Source organism: Schistocerca gregaria, chromosome 4 (assembly GCF_023897955.1).
Source record: "Schistocerca gregaria isolate iqSchGreg1 chromosome 4, iqSchGreg1.2, whole genome shotgun sequence".
NCBI lineage: Eukaryota > Metazoa > Arthropoda > Insecta > Orthoptera > Acrididae > Schistocerca > Schistocerca gregaria.
Window position 1 is genome coordinate 219,609,164 of NC_064923.1, and position 16,636 is coordinate 219,625,799.

The 16,636-nt window shown below is 40.9% G+C and overlaps 1 protein-coding gene across 1 annotated transcript in view; it reads right to left on the bottom strand.

Moving 5' to 3' along the window:
• LOC126268126 (acidic amino acid decarboxylase GADL1) overlaps nucleotides 1-16,636 on the bottom strand; it is a 137,512-nt gene that overhangs the window by 17,998 nt on the left and 102,878 nt on the right. Inside the window, exon 9 of the mRNA XM_049973656.1 lies at nucleotides 10,304-10,448. Coding sequence (XP_049829613.1) covers nucleotides 10,304-10,448 — 145 coding nt within the window. The remainder of the gene's footprint in view (nucleotides 1-10,303; nucleotides 10,449-16,636) is intronic.

Consider the following 16,636-nt stretch of genomic DNA (forward strand, 5'->3'; position numbering starts at 1 on the left):
TCTGTTCACCTCTATGCCCACATTTTTGCGTGTGCCTCTGTACCACACAGATGGTTTCTGCTGATGAGTGATTGACTATCGTTGTTTTTGTTTGCTGTTTCCATTCTGGAATTTCCATTGTCATACTATTTTCTTCTGATTGGCACTTTTCCTTTCAGAAACATAGTCTTTTCCTAACTTCTTTGCGGTTGCACATTTCAAATGCCTGTTGTTGAGAGTCAATTACACAAGTGACTGCCATATTCAAAGCCATTCCCCTCTCAATCACGTTCCTTATTTTACACATTCATTCTTTCATTCATTGTGTTTTATAGATAACATCAGGAAACATAACCTTATCACATTCTGGGATGTGGATTAAGTGATGGTATATGTTGAGAAAAAAAACCTTTGTACTTATACTACAGAGTGTCCCACATAAGATCAGAATGCCTCACTTACCAGTTAATCAATTCCAGTCCACCTGTTTGTGAAGTGGCAACATTGTTTCAAAAGTTGGTTACACTGCATTTTACAGGAAATTTGAGTGCAGCTGTGTGGCTGTGCATCAGTTGGGAAAAGCTCGTATTGTTGAGTTGTTATATAAATGGGACAGTTTGCATTAGAACAGCGAATTGGTATTGTGCAGTGTTAAAAAAGGACAGGCTCCGTTAAGGAATGTAAAGAAATGTTTCAAGCAAAATATCATGGGAGGAAACTCCCAATGACCAATACTATTCAAGATATGTGCACAAAATGGAGGGCTGTAGAATCCATTCACAATGTGCAAGGAACTGGTGACCTACAGTGATGACCTCTGAAACTGTAGACTGAATTTGCATGGACATTACAAGAAGTCCCTGCAAGCTGGTGAGGAGGTTATCATAGCAGGTTAGTGTATCTATTACATCATATTGTCTTGTACTAAAGGATATGAAATTAAAAGCCTGTTATATAGGTGTTGTGCAAGAGTTGAAATCTGAGGATCAGGAAAAGAGAGTTCCTTGTTGTAAATAGCTGTTAACATCAATTACGAACTGTTACTTGGACCCCTTGCCTCACTTCATCTCAGATGAGGCCTGGTTTCATTTGTCAGGTTGTATAAACTTCCAAAATTGCAGATACCAGTCACTGGACAACTCACGTATTCTACATGAAGAACCCCTCCACCCGGAGAAGATAGGTGTTTGGTGTGCATTGTCTGATATGCACACTGTGGGCCTCATATTTTTCAATTTTACCTTAAACAGTACCAGACATCTAAAGATCTTTGACATAGTTAACAGATGCAGAGAAGATGTATGCAGTATTCCAACAAGATGGAGCAGCCGCTCACACATCCAAGCAAAGTATGGCCCGCATCACCAATGTGTTCCCTGGAGACAGACTTGTCAGTAGAGATCTCTGGCCGCCAAAGTCCCCTGTCTAAAGATCAAGTGATTTTTATTTATGGGGCACCTTTAAGAGCAAAGTGTACATTGACAATCCTTAAACCTCACACAACAGATGATCTGAAACATAACATCACAAGAATAATTAAAAACATCATGTCTGCAAAATTACACTGTGTTGCTGGTAACATGGTAACATCATCACAAAAAGTCAGCAATGCCTGAATGCCCATGGCCAACACTTCCAGCATCTCTTATAATAAACGGTAACTACATGTCTCCTAATGTCATTATTATCTACACTTTTAAAGTCAGTTCATTGTTACTTGGATCTCGGGTGTATGGCATACTGATTTTATGGGGCAGACCTGTATTTTACGAATGTACTATCACTGCACAGCTTAACAGTATTTGTCCTTAGGCCAGCCACATTTCATGTATGACATTAGAGTGAAATCCTGGAAAAAACTGCTACTAATTCCTCAATTATATCAAATAACTGATGTTTATCTTCTACTTTTATCTTAGTATTTACTTTATTATACTGACATCTGTAACAACTGAGGCCTATTTATAATGCACCACTATTGGTCCTGCAGTTTTATGATCAAAACTGATAGTGGCCATAGAGCTACATCCCTGAATGTAAAAACAGATAATGTCCACAGAGAGTGACTAATGAAATAGGTTTTTTAAATTTCCATTGGTTTGGTAGGTATTTCCAATTTCTTCCTTAATATTAATGCTCAACACCTTTCCCCCCAGTGTATATAATCTTATATTTCTATGTGAAAGATGAGCCCTGAAAGCTGGCAGCATGTTGCCACGTTTCAACTGTGAAGCACAGAACGCAACTGGTAGTGCTGAAGCTAAGTGACTAAAAACAATAGCTGTCCATATGGATGTCACAATAATGAGGTGTCTCCTTAAAGGAGTAAAAAAATTATGTTACATGGTACATTGGGGAGGATGCTCACAGTACCTGCACCATGCATACTTTAACTGTCAGGGTTCTTCTATCTCCATACGGATTTTAGATAAGGAGGCAACATCTATTGAAAACTACTTTTTAACTACCTCTTGCCATGCCCCAAAATGAGAAACGTCCTATCTACTATCCTCCCCACCCATCCTATAGTGCTATTCCATCACCCACTGAACTTATACAATATCCTCATCCATCCCTACACAACCCCTTGCCCCAAGGCTCATAACCCTGTAATAGACCAACATGCAAGGCCTCTCTCATACATCCTCCCACCACCAATTACTTCGGCCTTCACAAGCATCACTTGTCCCATCAAAGGCAGAGCAACCTGTGAGACCTGTCAAGTGATCTACTAGCTAAACTACAAACTGTGACAACCAACCAGCTATCTGTCTTCATGACTGGCTACCAACAAACTGCGGCCGAGAAACAGCTGGACCACCGAGTTGCTGAGCATGCTGCTCATCATACTGTTCTTCACTTTAGTGACTGCTTCACAGCCTGTACCATCTGGACCCTTCCTGCCAACACCAGCTTTTCTGAATTTTACAGGTGGAAACTCTCCCTGCAATTTATTCCGCATTCCCATAACCCTCCTGATCTCAACCTTCATTAGTCATTGTCCTGAACCGACGTATCCCTTCTCTATTTCCACTTCAGAGCCTTTTATTCCTCACGCCCACCCACAGCCTTTCCACTTCTCTCCTTTTCTATCTCCCCCCCCCCCCCTTCCACACACACACACACACACACACACACACACACACACACACACACACACACACACACACCTATACCCTGCTCTCTCCCCCTCCTCCCCACCCCAGCCTCCTCCTTACCACTACCACCTTCCTCCCACCATGCCACCATGAGCAGTTTCTCGTTTCGCAGTCTGGCCCTGGCAGTGAGGGACAGCACTCATATGTGTCAGCTGCATTTACATGAATATGTGTGTTTGTGTGTGTATATTGTCTATTTTAGAAGAAGATCTTCTGGCTGAAAGCTAAGGTGTTTAGTAGTCTTTTTGTTTTGCTTGTCTGCAACTCAAAATCTCTGCTATATGATGAGTAGCAATCTATCTTTTTCATAATATTGTCATTATTGAATTCTGGACTTTCCATTGTTTGAAAATAGTGTTTGTTTCTTGTATTGCAATTGTTTGGCGTAAACTGATTTTTATTATCTACAATGAAAACCATTGTGGAGCAAATATGCTAGAAAGTAAGTACAAAGGATTCCAAGATCCTTGAAAAGTGCTCCACACATGATATTCTTATGGTTCAATTCTGCTGAATAAATAATTTCTTTACTTTATGCACATTCCTCCAGAGGATAACTCTGGAAGGCAGTAGGGAGTGAAATGTGAAAAATAAGCCAACACCTTTGTCTTTCATTAACACAGTCTACTAGGAAAACTTTCTAAACTATGTTTATTGATTTGTAAATCACTATTGATTGATGAAGAAAAAAAGTACAAAATGTTCAAGAATATCAGAAATGCAGAAAAAAGTCACTTAGAAATGAAATAAACAGGAAATGCAAAGAATCTAAGGTGAAATGGCTGCATGAAAAATGTGAAGAAATCGAAAAAGAAATGATTTTCAGAAGACTGACTCAGGATACAGAAAAGTCAAAACAATCTTCATTGAAATTAAAAGCAAGTGTGGTAACATGAAGTTTGCAATGGGAATTCCACTGTTAAATACAGAGAACAGAGTGGATAGGTGGAAAGGGTACAATGAAGTATAAGAATCAGAATTTAAAAGAGCTTTGAAAGACTTAAGATTGAATAAGGCAGTATGTCTAAAATCATTGGGAGAAATGGCAACAAAATGACAGTTCAAATTGGTGTGTGGAATGTATGAGTCTGGCAATATAATATCTGACCTTCGTAGAAATATCATCCACACAATTTTGAAGATTGCAAGAGGCAACAAGTGCAAGAATTATTGTGCTATCAGCTTAACAGCTCATGCATCCAAGTTGCTGACAAGGATAGTTTACAGAAGAGTGGAACAGAAAATTGAGGATGTGTTAAAAGATGATCGGTTTGGCTTCAGGAAAGGTAAAGGCACAAGAGAGGCAATTCTGATGCTGCTGTGCGACTGGATTCGTGATTTCCTATCAGGAAGGTCGCAGTTCGTAGTAATAGACGGCAAATCATCGAGTAAAACTGAAGTGATATCAGGTGTTCCCCAGGGAAGCGTCCTGGGACCTCTACTGTTCCTGATCTATATAAATGACCTGGGTGACAATCCGAGCAGTTCTCTTAGACTGTTCACAGATGATGCTGTAATTTACCATCTAGTAAGGTCATCCGAAGACCAGTATCAGTTGCAAAGCGATTTAGAAAAGATTGCTGTATGGTGTGTCAGGTGGCAGTTGACGCTAATTAACGAAAAGTGTGAGATGATCCACATGAGTTCCAAAAGAAATCCGTTGGAATTCGATTACTCGATAAATAATACAATTCTCAAGGCTGTCAATTCAACTAAGTACCTGGGTGTTAAAATTACGAACAACTTCAGTTGGAAGGACCACATAGATAATATTGTCGGGAAGGCGAGCCAAAGGTTGCGTTTCATTGGCAGGACACTTAGAAGATGCAACAAGTCCACTAAAGAGACAGCTTACACTACACTCGTTCGTCCTCTGTTAGAATATTGCTGCGTGGTGTGGGATCCTTACCAGGTGGGATTTACGGAGGACATCGAAAGGGTGCAAAAAAGGGCAGCTCATTTTGTATTATCACGTTATAGGGGAGAGAGTGTGGCAGATATGATACACGAGTTGGGATGGAAGTCATTACAGCATAGACGTTTTTCGTCGCGGCGAGACCTTTTTACGAAATTTCAGTCACCAACTTTCTCTTCCGAATGCGAAAATATTTTGTTGAGTCCAACCTACATAGGTAGGAATGATCATAAAAATAAAATAAGAGAAATCAGAGCTCGAACAGAAAGGTTTAGGTGTTCATTTTTCCCGCTCGCTGTTCGGGAGTGGAATAGTAGAGAGATAGTATGATTGTGGTTCGATGAACCCTCTGCCAAGCACTTAAATGTGAATTGCAGAGTAGTCATGTAGATGTAGATGCTGTTGATAATGGAAGCTAACTGAAGAAAAATCAAGACATTTTCATAAGATTTGTCAATCTCGAAAAAGCATTTGACAATGTGAAACAATGTATGATATTTATATTAAAAACAAAGATTCCATGACTTACCAAGTGGGAAAGCACCAGTAGATAGGCAAAATAAAAAACAAACAAACACACACACAAAATTTCGAGCTTCCACAACCGGCGGTTGCTTCATCAGGAAAGAGGAAGGAGAGGGAAAGATGAAAGAATGTGGGTTTTAAGGGAGAGGGTAAGGAGTCGTTCCAATCCCGGGAGCGGAAAGACTTACCTTAGGGGGGAAAAAGGATAGGTATACACTCGCACACACACACATATCCATCCACACATATACAGACACAAGCAGACATATTTAAAGGCAAAGAGTTTAGGCAGAGATGTATGATATTTGATATTCTGAGAAAAATAGGGAGTAAGTTATAGGAAAAGAAGGGTAATATACAATAAGTACAAGAACCAAGAGGGAACAATAAGACTGGAAGACTTGGAAAGAAGTGCTCAGATTAAAAAGGCTTAAAACAGGAATGTAGTTTTTCACACATACTGTTAATCTGTATTTGCAAGAAGCAATGGTGGAAATAAAATTCAAAGTGAAAGGATATCAATAATAAAATTTCCTGATGACATTGCTATCCTCAGTAAAAGTGAAAAAGAATTACAGGATCTGCTGAATAGAATGATGAGTCTAATAAATGCAGAATATGGGTCAAGAATAAATTCAAGAAAGAAGAAAGTAGTGAGAAGTAGCAGAAATGAGGACAGTGAGAAACTTTACATCATGACTGGTGATAATGAATTTGAGGAGCCCATATACCTAGGCAGCAAAATAATTCACGACCAACAGAGCAACTAGCGGTGGCATTTCTGGCCAAAAGAAGTATACTAATATCAAACATAGGCCTTAATTTGAGAAAGAAACTTCTGAGAATGTATGTATGGAGCGAAGCATTGTATGATAGTGAAACATGGACTGTGGAAAAACTGGGAAAGAAGAGAATCAAAGCGTTTGAGATGCGGTGCTACAAAAGAATGTTAAAAATTAGGTGGACTGATAAGGTAAGAAAGGAGGAGGTCTTCTGAAGAATCATTGAGGAAAGGAATACATGGAAATCCAGCAAAAACTGAGGACATAGGTTGCAAGTGCTACTCTGAGATGAAGAGGTTGGCATAGGAGAGGAATATATGGTGGGCTGCATCAAACCAGTCAAAAGACTGGTGGACATTTCAACTTGTTACTTATGGACCCCAATGGCAACCCAAGGTTCTGAGTATGCTAGGCGTGATCCTTCTACTTATTTTATCTCTATTTTCTTAACTAGTCCTGTCACATACATGCTACTCAAAAATGCTGTGTTCCATCATGCCAATCCCAAATTATCAATCCTACATAATTAATTATTATCATGTGCATATTCTCTAGAACACATATATTTAAAAATGATCAATTCTTTTCCTTTTGTAATTGTGCAACTTTTACACTGTCATCTATGCATTATTAACAATCTAATTTCCTTCTTATCTACTTCATATCACAACAATAACTTATTTCAGAAATTATTTCCCATTACTGGCCAAAACCTCCATGAAACCTCTGCCATTTACAAAAAGGTATTTTTGTCCTATTCAAAATCCCAATAAACCATACTCTGCCTGAAAACCTAAAATTCTGACTGGCATTTAGTATTCTTCCCAGTGGATTTCTATTCATGGCTGACTCATATATTGGAGACTGGCACAGGTGAAAACTGGTCAATACCTGAGGATGCAGTTGTTGCACTTAGGGGACCATAGCATTGCATATGAAGTGATTATACATGGGTACAACAAGCTTATCACCTATTCTATTAAGCATTTCAAGCCTGAGGGCTTTGTACTCACAGATATTGTGTTCTGTATACGCACCATACCAGACCATCATTTTCTGAAGAAAATATTGACTAAAAATAAAATGTTAGATTTTTTAATTTACAATTGACTTTATTATTACTAAACAGTTTTGCAATTTTCTCTCTCCAGTTTTGTCTATTTAGATCTGATGCTTCACAGGACGTTACATCAAGATAACCGGGCTCAAAGGTTGCAGGCAATATTTGCAGGTGCTTGAAGTACTTTGGTCCAAGTGCCCTGTGGCACTTAATTTTTGCATTAAGTTTACATTCTGTTATGATGTAATCATTCTATGGTTTTCAAACAAGCAGAAAATATTTTTTTAAAACTAATTTATTACAACACAGAATATTTTCTACAAATGGTAACAAAAGAACGGTACAAATAATTGGCTAGTGGCTAATACTGTTAAAGCAGAGCTATTTCAGTAGCAATTGTTTATGGTATTTAATTGTGAATACATTATTGTTATAGTTCTATGATTCATGTGCCCTGTGTCACTTTTTGCATTAAACCTTCCATTCTGTTAAAAAGCAATCATTGTCTACTTTTGAATACGAAGACAAGATAATTTACAAATAGTTTACTACAACTCAGATTTTTTTCTAAAAATGGCAACAAAAGAGTGCCACAAGTAACTCTCTAATACTGCTACTGTGAAGTTGTTCCAGTAGCAATAGTTTGCTATGGTAATTCATTATGAATACATTATTGTTGTTATTATTACTAAACAGTATCATGGTCTGCTTCTTCAACAAAACTGGTTTTATTCAACATCAGTTAAATATAAATACATCACAGAAAATAGTAGATCCTGATTTGTATTGAACTAAACAGAGCCAGAGATTTCTAAAGATCTTGGCAATTAAAGTACTCTGGAGATTTTACTGAATACAGCGAACATTAGTTCTGGAGAGCACTGTAACTTTGCCAGGCTGGGAAGTGCTGTAGTATCAACCAGTCTCTTAGTGCACACACACACACACACACACACACACACACACACACACACACACACACACACGCCATCAATGCACTCACAGTAAATACAAAATGTGCTTGAACTACAAATGCAGACAGTAGCATATCAGGAAAGTACACATGTCCATGTGAAAGTCACCAAAAGTGAGCCTCTGTGATTTCTATCCAAACATTGTTTCACGTATCATATGAGATTAATTGTTCACTGTCATAATTGAGGTTTATATGTCATGTTGTGTAATGTAGAGATATGTAAGGGTATCATAGACATCGAATTGTATATTCATAGCAAATGTTATAATAGCGCAAAAAATTGGCAGCTAGAATGGGCTCTGTGACATTAGCAATCACAAAAGACCACTGTAATGATTTCTGGAAGCCTTCATTCAGTACCACAGTTTCTTTATCAAATGTAGGAATTTTGGAGTTTTTAGCAGCTGTAAGCCAAGAGTTAGCTGAAGTGAGTCCATGAAGTAAGTGCATGAAATGCAAGTATCAGTGATGTACAGTTGGCATGGTTCATAGTAAATACCTGGACTGTAGTATCAAGCTGGTATTTAATTTAGTCTTATGTTACCAATGCTGGGTGTGATGACTGATATCTTGGCTGATTTGGCAGTGACCAACTGCTGATTGTGGCCAACATTGTAAGTATTGGTAATTTCTGATGAGTTTTTTTTTTTTTCATCTGTAGGTAAATAGGAGATTCTTCTCAGAAAAACTGGTCACACCTAAACCCAGTTGCTGTTGTCATTTCGGTAACTGTAAGATGAGGTGTACGTCCTTGTTTGCTGTCTGAAATGTAAATGTTACCAACACTGCACCTGCTGCTATTTGTTGATACTTCTGCGTGCTCCCCAATGTCCACTGCCCTTTTGGCTTGTATCAGTCAACACTGTTGAATGAGTTTCCTTACTTTGTCCCTGGAGAGTGCCCAAGTCTTGATGGAGAATGTGGATTTGCTGCCCTCTAGTATAGTACTGGTTGAAAATATCACTGCAATGCTATTACCTATTGAGGTACCACACCCACATTGTCATTTTGCAAGTGCTGTTCATTTGATCAGCCAAATGCTACTGAGAAGACTGTCTGCACTTTTGTTTGAAAACACAGAACTTTCAATGGTAAAAGGGACTGAAACACATTTAACATGGGAATGTTTCTGAAATTTAAGCATCTGTATTTAACATTCACACTGACAATGATTTATCACCAAAGACTTTATTATTTAAGACCTGTATCTAGTGGTCCCTTGATTTGCTTACACGGCAAAGGACATGGCCTTGAGCTGCTGATATTTGCAGACAGTGGGAGTTTCACTGAATCTGTTCACCCAGAAACATGAAGTGTCAAAATTATTATGCCACTGATAAGACAGAAATAAAAAAAATATCAAGGTATACTACTGCCCTCACATATAAAGAAATCCACGTATACACCCAAGAAACTGTGAAGACGAGTACTTGAAACAAATTAGATGCTAAAATATTTGTACATACAATGATGCTTTTCTTCAAGCTAGTCAAATAAACAAAATATTCCACTGTAATATGTAGGAAAGTTCTGGAAGAGTGCAAATATTTAGCAGTAAAGTAGACCACTTACCGAACGACAGAGGCACTGAGTCATCAAAGGTACACATAAAACAGAATGAAAACTTTACCTGGTATGTCCTGCCGGTACAGTGTAGATGTTCAAGTGTGTGTGTGTGTGTGTGTGTGTGTGTGTGTGTGTGTGTGTGTGTGTGTGTGGGTGGGTGGGTGGGGGGGGGGTAGGGGGGGGAGGGAGGTATGTGCACATGTGCGCAGCAAACGCTAGATAAGTCTTTCTTTTTTTCCTTTTGTGTGTGACTCTCAATGACTCAGCACCTCTACGGTTCAGTGAGTGGTCTCATTTACTCTTAAATGAAAATAAATATTCCACCATCTCATTCTTACTCACCATATCTACTTCATTCCACCATTCTTCATTTTCTTTTTTATCTCTCAGTCTTGGGGGAATGAACCAAAAACACACATTGGTACATTCAAATTCAGGTATAACAAGCCTATACCCTTTTCTCTTTGAAATTTCTTTTTTGAAATACCTATGGATTAAGAAATAAAATTGTTTTGTATTTAAAAAATACAAAGATGTATTTTTATACATTAAGTAACAAATCACATTATTAGTAACATAGAAACAGGTAAATTGTGCCTCTTCACAAATAGCTGGTACAGATCTGAAAGGAACAGTGTGTTATTATTTTTATGAATTAGAGGTAAGAAGCAGGATGTTGTTTTTTGTAACAAAATTGTGGCACATGGTTGGTTGGTTGCTTGTTTGGTTGGATGCTTAAAGGGACAAAGCTACTAGGTTATCAGTCCCCTTTTTCCTCGAACAGATAGGTCTATATGACAGTAGATCAGATCTAGCCTAACACACAAAACGTAGGGACAGAAAACCACAAGATCTACCATTGTCAGTGAGGCTGAGTTAAGGGACAAATAGAAGAAAGGGAGACAGAGGAAGAAAGGTAAGCAAGGGAGCAGCCAGAAGCCCCTGAAAGCAGAGCGCAATGAGAGGACATACATCTGCCAGCCTCCAACTATTGACTACCTCAGAAAGACTAGCAACAAGGACAGGGCAAGAGAAGCACAGAGAGACAAAAGATGAACAAGTCTAACAGACCACAGGAAATGGGGGAAAGAAGAGTAAAAGAGCAGGTAGAATGAGGACTAGGCTGGATCACCAATTCCAGACAGCTGCAGCCCGGTCTCGGCAGAAGAGGTGACAGACTGTTCTGCCAACCCCTCAATGGGCCAGTGAGGTTAAGCCACCATTCCTTAAAGAGAGTGCTAAAAGTCTGCTACATGAATAAAATGTAAAACTAAGTCAGCTGCTGGGCCACTGTCTCCTAACACCAGAGGTAGCACGTCAGGGAGATTAAGAGTCCGCTGAAGGGTAACTTGGTTGTGACAGTCCAGCAAAATGTGGACCACCATCAAATGGGCTCCATAATGTCAGTGGAGTGGGTATTTGCTGCGGAGGAGATGCCTACGAGTCAGCCAAGTACGGCTGATGCAAAGCGGGTGAAAAACGGTAGAGTCTTCGCAAGAGGCCTGTATGGAGGGTTGGTGAAGTAAGAGTGAGCCATTAAGTATTCCGGGCACCAAAAACTTGACAGTGTAATACCAATCAGAGGTCTGTTTCCAGAGTACTGATCTCAAGAAACAGTATACTGGTAGCCAATTTGGCCACGCTATCATTGAGTTCATTCCCTGGGATCCCGACATGGCATTGGGTCCAGATGAATGTCATTGAGCAGTCACACTATCCAAGGGCATACAGGGAATTCTGGATAGCAATTACCAAGGGATGGCAAGAGTAGCACTGGCTGAGAGCTTACAAAGTGCTCAAGGAGTCACTGCAGATGAGAAAGGACCCCACCAGTGCAGGAATTGATGTGCTTAAGAGCAAGAGTAGGTGATTACCAACTCTGCAGTGAAAATCCTACAGTCATCTGGAAAGGAGAGCCTACATGACTGGCAACCATTAAGCCATCGGTGTAGATGACTTCTGAACCTGGGATGCACCAAGGATGGAGAATAATTGGCAGTGGAGGGCCTCAGGATGAATCAAGTCTTTTGAGTCTTGTTACAGGTCAAGATGAAGTTGTGGCCCAGCGAGGCACCATGGAGGTGTATGGGAGTGGGTCCTGAGGAGAGGTGGAAGAGGAAACAATTTAAGTTCAGAGAGGATAGACTGGATACAGATTGCGGTCGTAATTCCTGATGGGGGCTGTCACTGCGAGAGATGGATTACCATGTTTGAAAAGAGGACATGGTAGTTTGAACGCTTAGGAGAGCTGTGAATATGAGTAGTATAAGTGACAAGCTGTTGTTGGTGCCTGATCCACAGTGAATGGACCCTGGTCTCCACAAGTATGCTGATCACAGGGCTAGTTTGAAAGGCTCCTGTCACAAGTTGGACCCTGCAGTGGTGTATCGGATCCAGTATCCACAATGCTGAAGGTGACGCTGAACCATATGTCAGACACTCATAACTGAGGTGGAATTGCATCAAGGCTTTGTGAAGCTCCAGACAGGTAATGTGATCTGCACCCTAGATGGCATTACTCAGGCAGCAAAGTGTATTGAGGTGCATCCAGCACTTTTGCTTAAGCTTGTGAAGATGAGGAATCCATGTCAACTGAGAATCAAAGAGCCTAAAATGCAACAAGTCTCCACAACATTGACTAGTTGTTCATTGAGGCAAAGTTCTGGTTGTGCGTGAATCGTACGACATCAACAGAAGTGCATGACATGAGTCTTGGCAGTGGAAAATTGAAAGCCATGGGTCAGGGTACATGCCTGCACCTTTCGTACGGTATCTTGCAGGCAATGTTTGGTGGCACCCACACTAGAGGAGGAATAGTAGAAGAAAAAGTTGTCAGCATACAAGGAGAGTGATACTGAGGATCTCACAGCTGCTGCTAGACCACTGATGACTATTAGAAAGACAGGGACACTCATTATAGAGCCCAACAGGGCCCCATTCTCTTGGACATGGGGAGTATTGTGGGAACCACCAACTCAAATGAATAATGCACAGTGTAACAGGAAGTTCTCGATGAAAATCGGGAGTGGACCCTAGAGACCCCATTCATGTAAGGAAGCCTTTTGCAGGTCAAAGAAGACAGCTATAAGGTGTTGACATCAGGCAAAAGCTGTTCTGATGGAAGACTCCAGGCAAACCACATTACCAGTAGTGGAACAGCTTTGGTGGAAACCACCCTGGCATGGAGCCAGAACCCAAGACTTAAGGAGTCAACAGAGCCGCTGGCTCACAATGCATTCTAGCAACCTACAGAGAACATTGGTGAAACCTACCAGGTGATAACTATCCATATCTAGAGGGTGCTTACCTGGTTTCAGTATTGGAACAATGACGCTTTCTTGTCACTGTGATGGGAACTCACCCTTACTCCAGATGCAGTTAAAGATGGCAAGTATATGACACTGACAATCCACTGGTAGGTGCTTGATCATTTGGTTGTGAATGCACCGTGGCCCTGTGGCTGTGTCAGGGCACTGGGCGATGACACTGACCCATTCCCACTCACTAAATAGAACATAATATGGCTCCAGCTAGTGTGAAGTAAAAGATAATTGCTTTTGTTACAACTGCTGTTTTAGGACACGAAAAGCCAGTTGATAATTCTCAGGTGCTGACGCTTGAGCACAGTGGAGAATAAAATGTTTTGCGACAGCTTCTGGGTCAGTGTAGGAAGGTCCATTCAAGGTAATACCAGATACACCTGCAGGTGTCTGTAATGCATAGAGATGCCTGATCTTAGACCAAACCTGTGAAGGAGAGGTACACGGTCCAATGGTTGAAACATACCATTCCAAGTATTCTCGCTTCCGTCTTTTTATTATAAGGGGCATTCAAAAAGAAACGAGCCAGAGGCATTATTACAGAAACCAGTACCTGTATGTTATAAGTACTGACACTGGCTGTTTAGACACTTGTCCAACTATGACACAAGGTGGTGAATGGTTGTCTCATAAAATTCCCAGGGCTGCAGTGTTGACCAGTTCTGCACAAACAGCTGGACATCGTCGTCCGAAGTGAATCGTTTGCCATTCAGAGACTTTTTAAGGGGACCAAAAATGGCCCCCTTCTTATTCACTTCCTGCAGCACAAGAATGCCCAGCATTGCTTGCAAACCTTGACCAACCTTTGCCAAGCAATCAAATCAAAACGACCAGGCATTCTGACCCATGGGGTCATTCTGCTCCTTGACAATGCGAAACCTCATACGGCTAACACAGTAATGCCACTCCTGCAGAAATTCAAATGGGAGGTCGTTGGCTACCCTCCATACAGTCTGGATCTCTCTCCCTGTGATTACACCATTTTTTGTCCCCTTAAAAATGTTCTGATTGACAAATGATTCACCTCGGACGACAGCATCCAGCTGTACATGCAGAACTGGTTAACATCATAGCCACAGGAATTTTATAAGACAGCCATTCACCACCTTGTGTCACAGTGGGACAAGTGTCTCAACAGCCAGGGTCTATACTTTTAACCTACAGGTACTGGTTTCTGTAATTATGCCTCCGACTCGTTTCTTTTTGAACACCCCCTTATAGATGGTGGAACCAGGCATGGAGCAACTTGTAGGCAATGAGGCGCCTATCCATTCATTTTCCTTCACTTCTTTCCATTCGCCTTCAACTCTTCTGGCAGAGGGAGAAACCACTAGCTTCAAAAGCTTGTAAAAGTTAAAGCTTCTTTTGTGTGTCTGTTCTCCTGCCACCTTTGGGTGAGTAGATTTTTTATCTACCCATCTGCATTATATTGTCAATAATTGATTTTTGTTGTTGTTATATGACATGCTAGGTGCAAAAGCTCATACTTCTTCTTGGCCTCTTGATAACTGAGTTTGTTCCGAGTCTTGTACTCTTGTATTTTCTTTTCTCTCTGAAAAACAGCACAGTCTGGTGACCAGGGAGAATGGTGCTTCAACAGTTGACACAGATGGGGAGAGGTGCACAGGGAGCATTTGAATGCAGTGCTTGTCCACAGACTCTTTAGGTGGGGCTAGTATTGCAACTTGAAGACATGTGCCCAGATTTAAGCTCCTGAAGCACCACATGGGGGAGGGCGAGGGGGGGGGGGGGGGGGCACATACGGTTTCGCACTGCATAGGGAAACCATCACCTTGACCTTTTCAGGCAATGAATCATCCTCAAAAGCCAAGATGAAGGCACCAGTAGCAGTCCTATAATCCTCGGCCCCCCTATGTAAATGATGGACAAAGTGTACACCCCATTGCTCCAAATTCGTGTGTAGTTCTTCATCAGATTGTAAGAGCATGTCTCTGTGGAAAATGATCCACTGAACTAAATTTAGGCTGTTATTGGGAATGACATTCAACAGTATGCCACCCAGCTTGTTACAACTGAGGCAGGGGATACAGTTTTGATAAGAATTGACCTACTTTTCATTTTAGAGATGGCTGCCAGTTCCCCAAACTTGTCTTCTAAGTTCTTCACAAAGAACTAGGGCTTTGTGGCCAAGACGGAATCACCATCAGCCCTTGTACAAACCAAGTATTGTGGGGAGCATTGCTCTGCTTGCTGCTTAACCCTATGTTCCTCCCATAGTATAGACAGGGAAGGAAACAATTTAGTGTCATATGTCTCTCTACACTGAAAGAGGAATGTCCTTTCATATAGACTTTTGGGGCCATATGCCCACCAGTGGGAAATAGCTTCATCCACTTTGTTTGCAGTTGATCTGCCATGGTACCACTCACTCTGAATGAGGGATTTCTCCACGGGCAGCCTCAGCAACAGCTACCTTGCCAGTAATCCATTTCTCAGAGTCCCTGTGCACAATCATGATGAGCATATACTACTTGGCAGACATGGAGAGTTTCCAGCTTAGGCACCATCAGTGTGATCCCTGTGTGGTCACGGGGCTTCCACCATGCAGGTACTTGATGACTCCCCTCACAACAGGATGGCTACCACACTAGGTTTTGGATGTATTACTGTTTTAATGGGAAAGATGCACAGAAGGAAAGACACAAAGGTGGGACAAACACCACATTGGGTGACCTTCCCTGCACAATTCACACTTCTGGAAAATTTTGGAAATTGGTGGCAGGTCAAACCCAACAATGGGGACCATCTGTTTATTTAATGAAAAGTTGTAGAACACATAAGGAGAGGAAACTTGGGGCCCAATCACAAACCAAGTCCAAGCAGGGTCAGCACCATGAAAACCTTCCGATGGAGAGGCTGAGAGAGAAAGGGATAGTGGAAGTATAGGCGTGCAGCATGGTAAGGAAGTAATGCTGCAAAGGCTGGGGCCCCACAGCAGCCAAGTATGTACTCACAAGGTTTACAAGGCCCCTGGCGGAACTGGCACATGCATCTGAATGAATGACAATGTGGAGTATGGAGTGGAGATACTCAATACCTAGAGTAAGTGTGATATATAATGTGCCCATTAGGAACAGGATGGAGTTAAATGGTCAATCTGGAGGATTTCCTGTTTCTTTCTTCAGCTTTATGGTATCAGTGATAGAATCTCTGATTGATAATTTTCAAGTAAGTACCTTCAGTCCATCTGTAAATGGTCTGTAATTTTATTTTCTAATTGGCACATTTGGATATTTTATTTACTTGTCAAAATAAGAGGATAGATTCTGCAACTCTAAATTTTTTATGGTTAACTGAACCTGACAAATAGTTATATTGATATACTGAATAACAA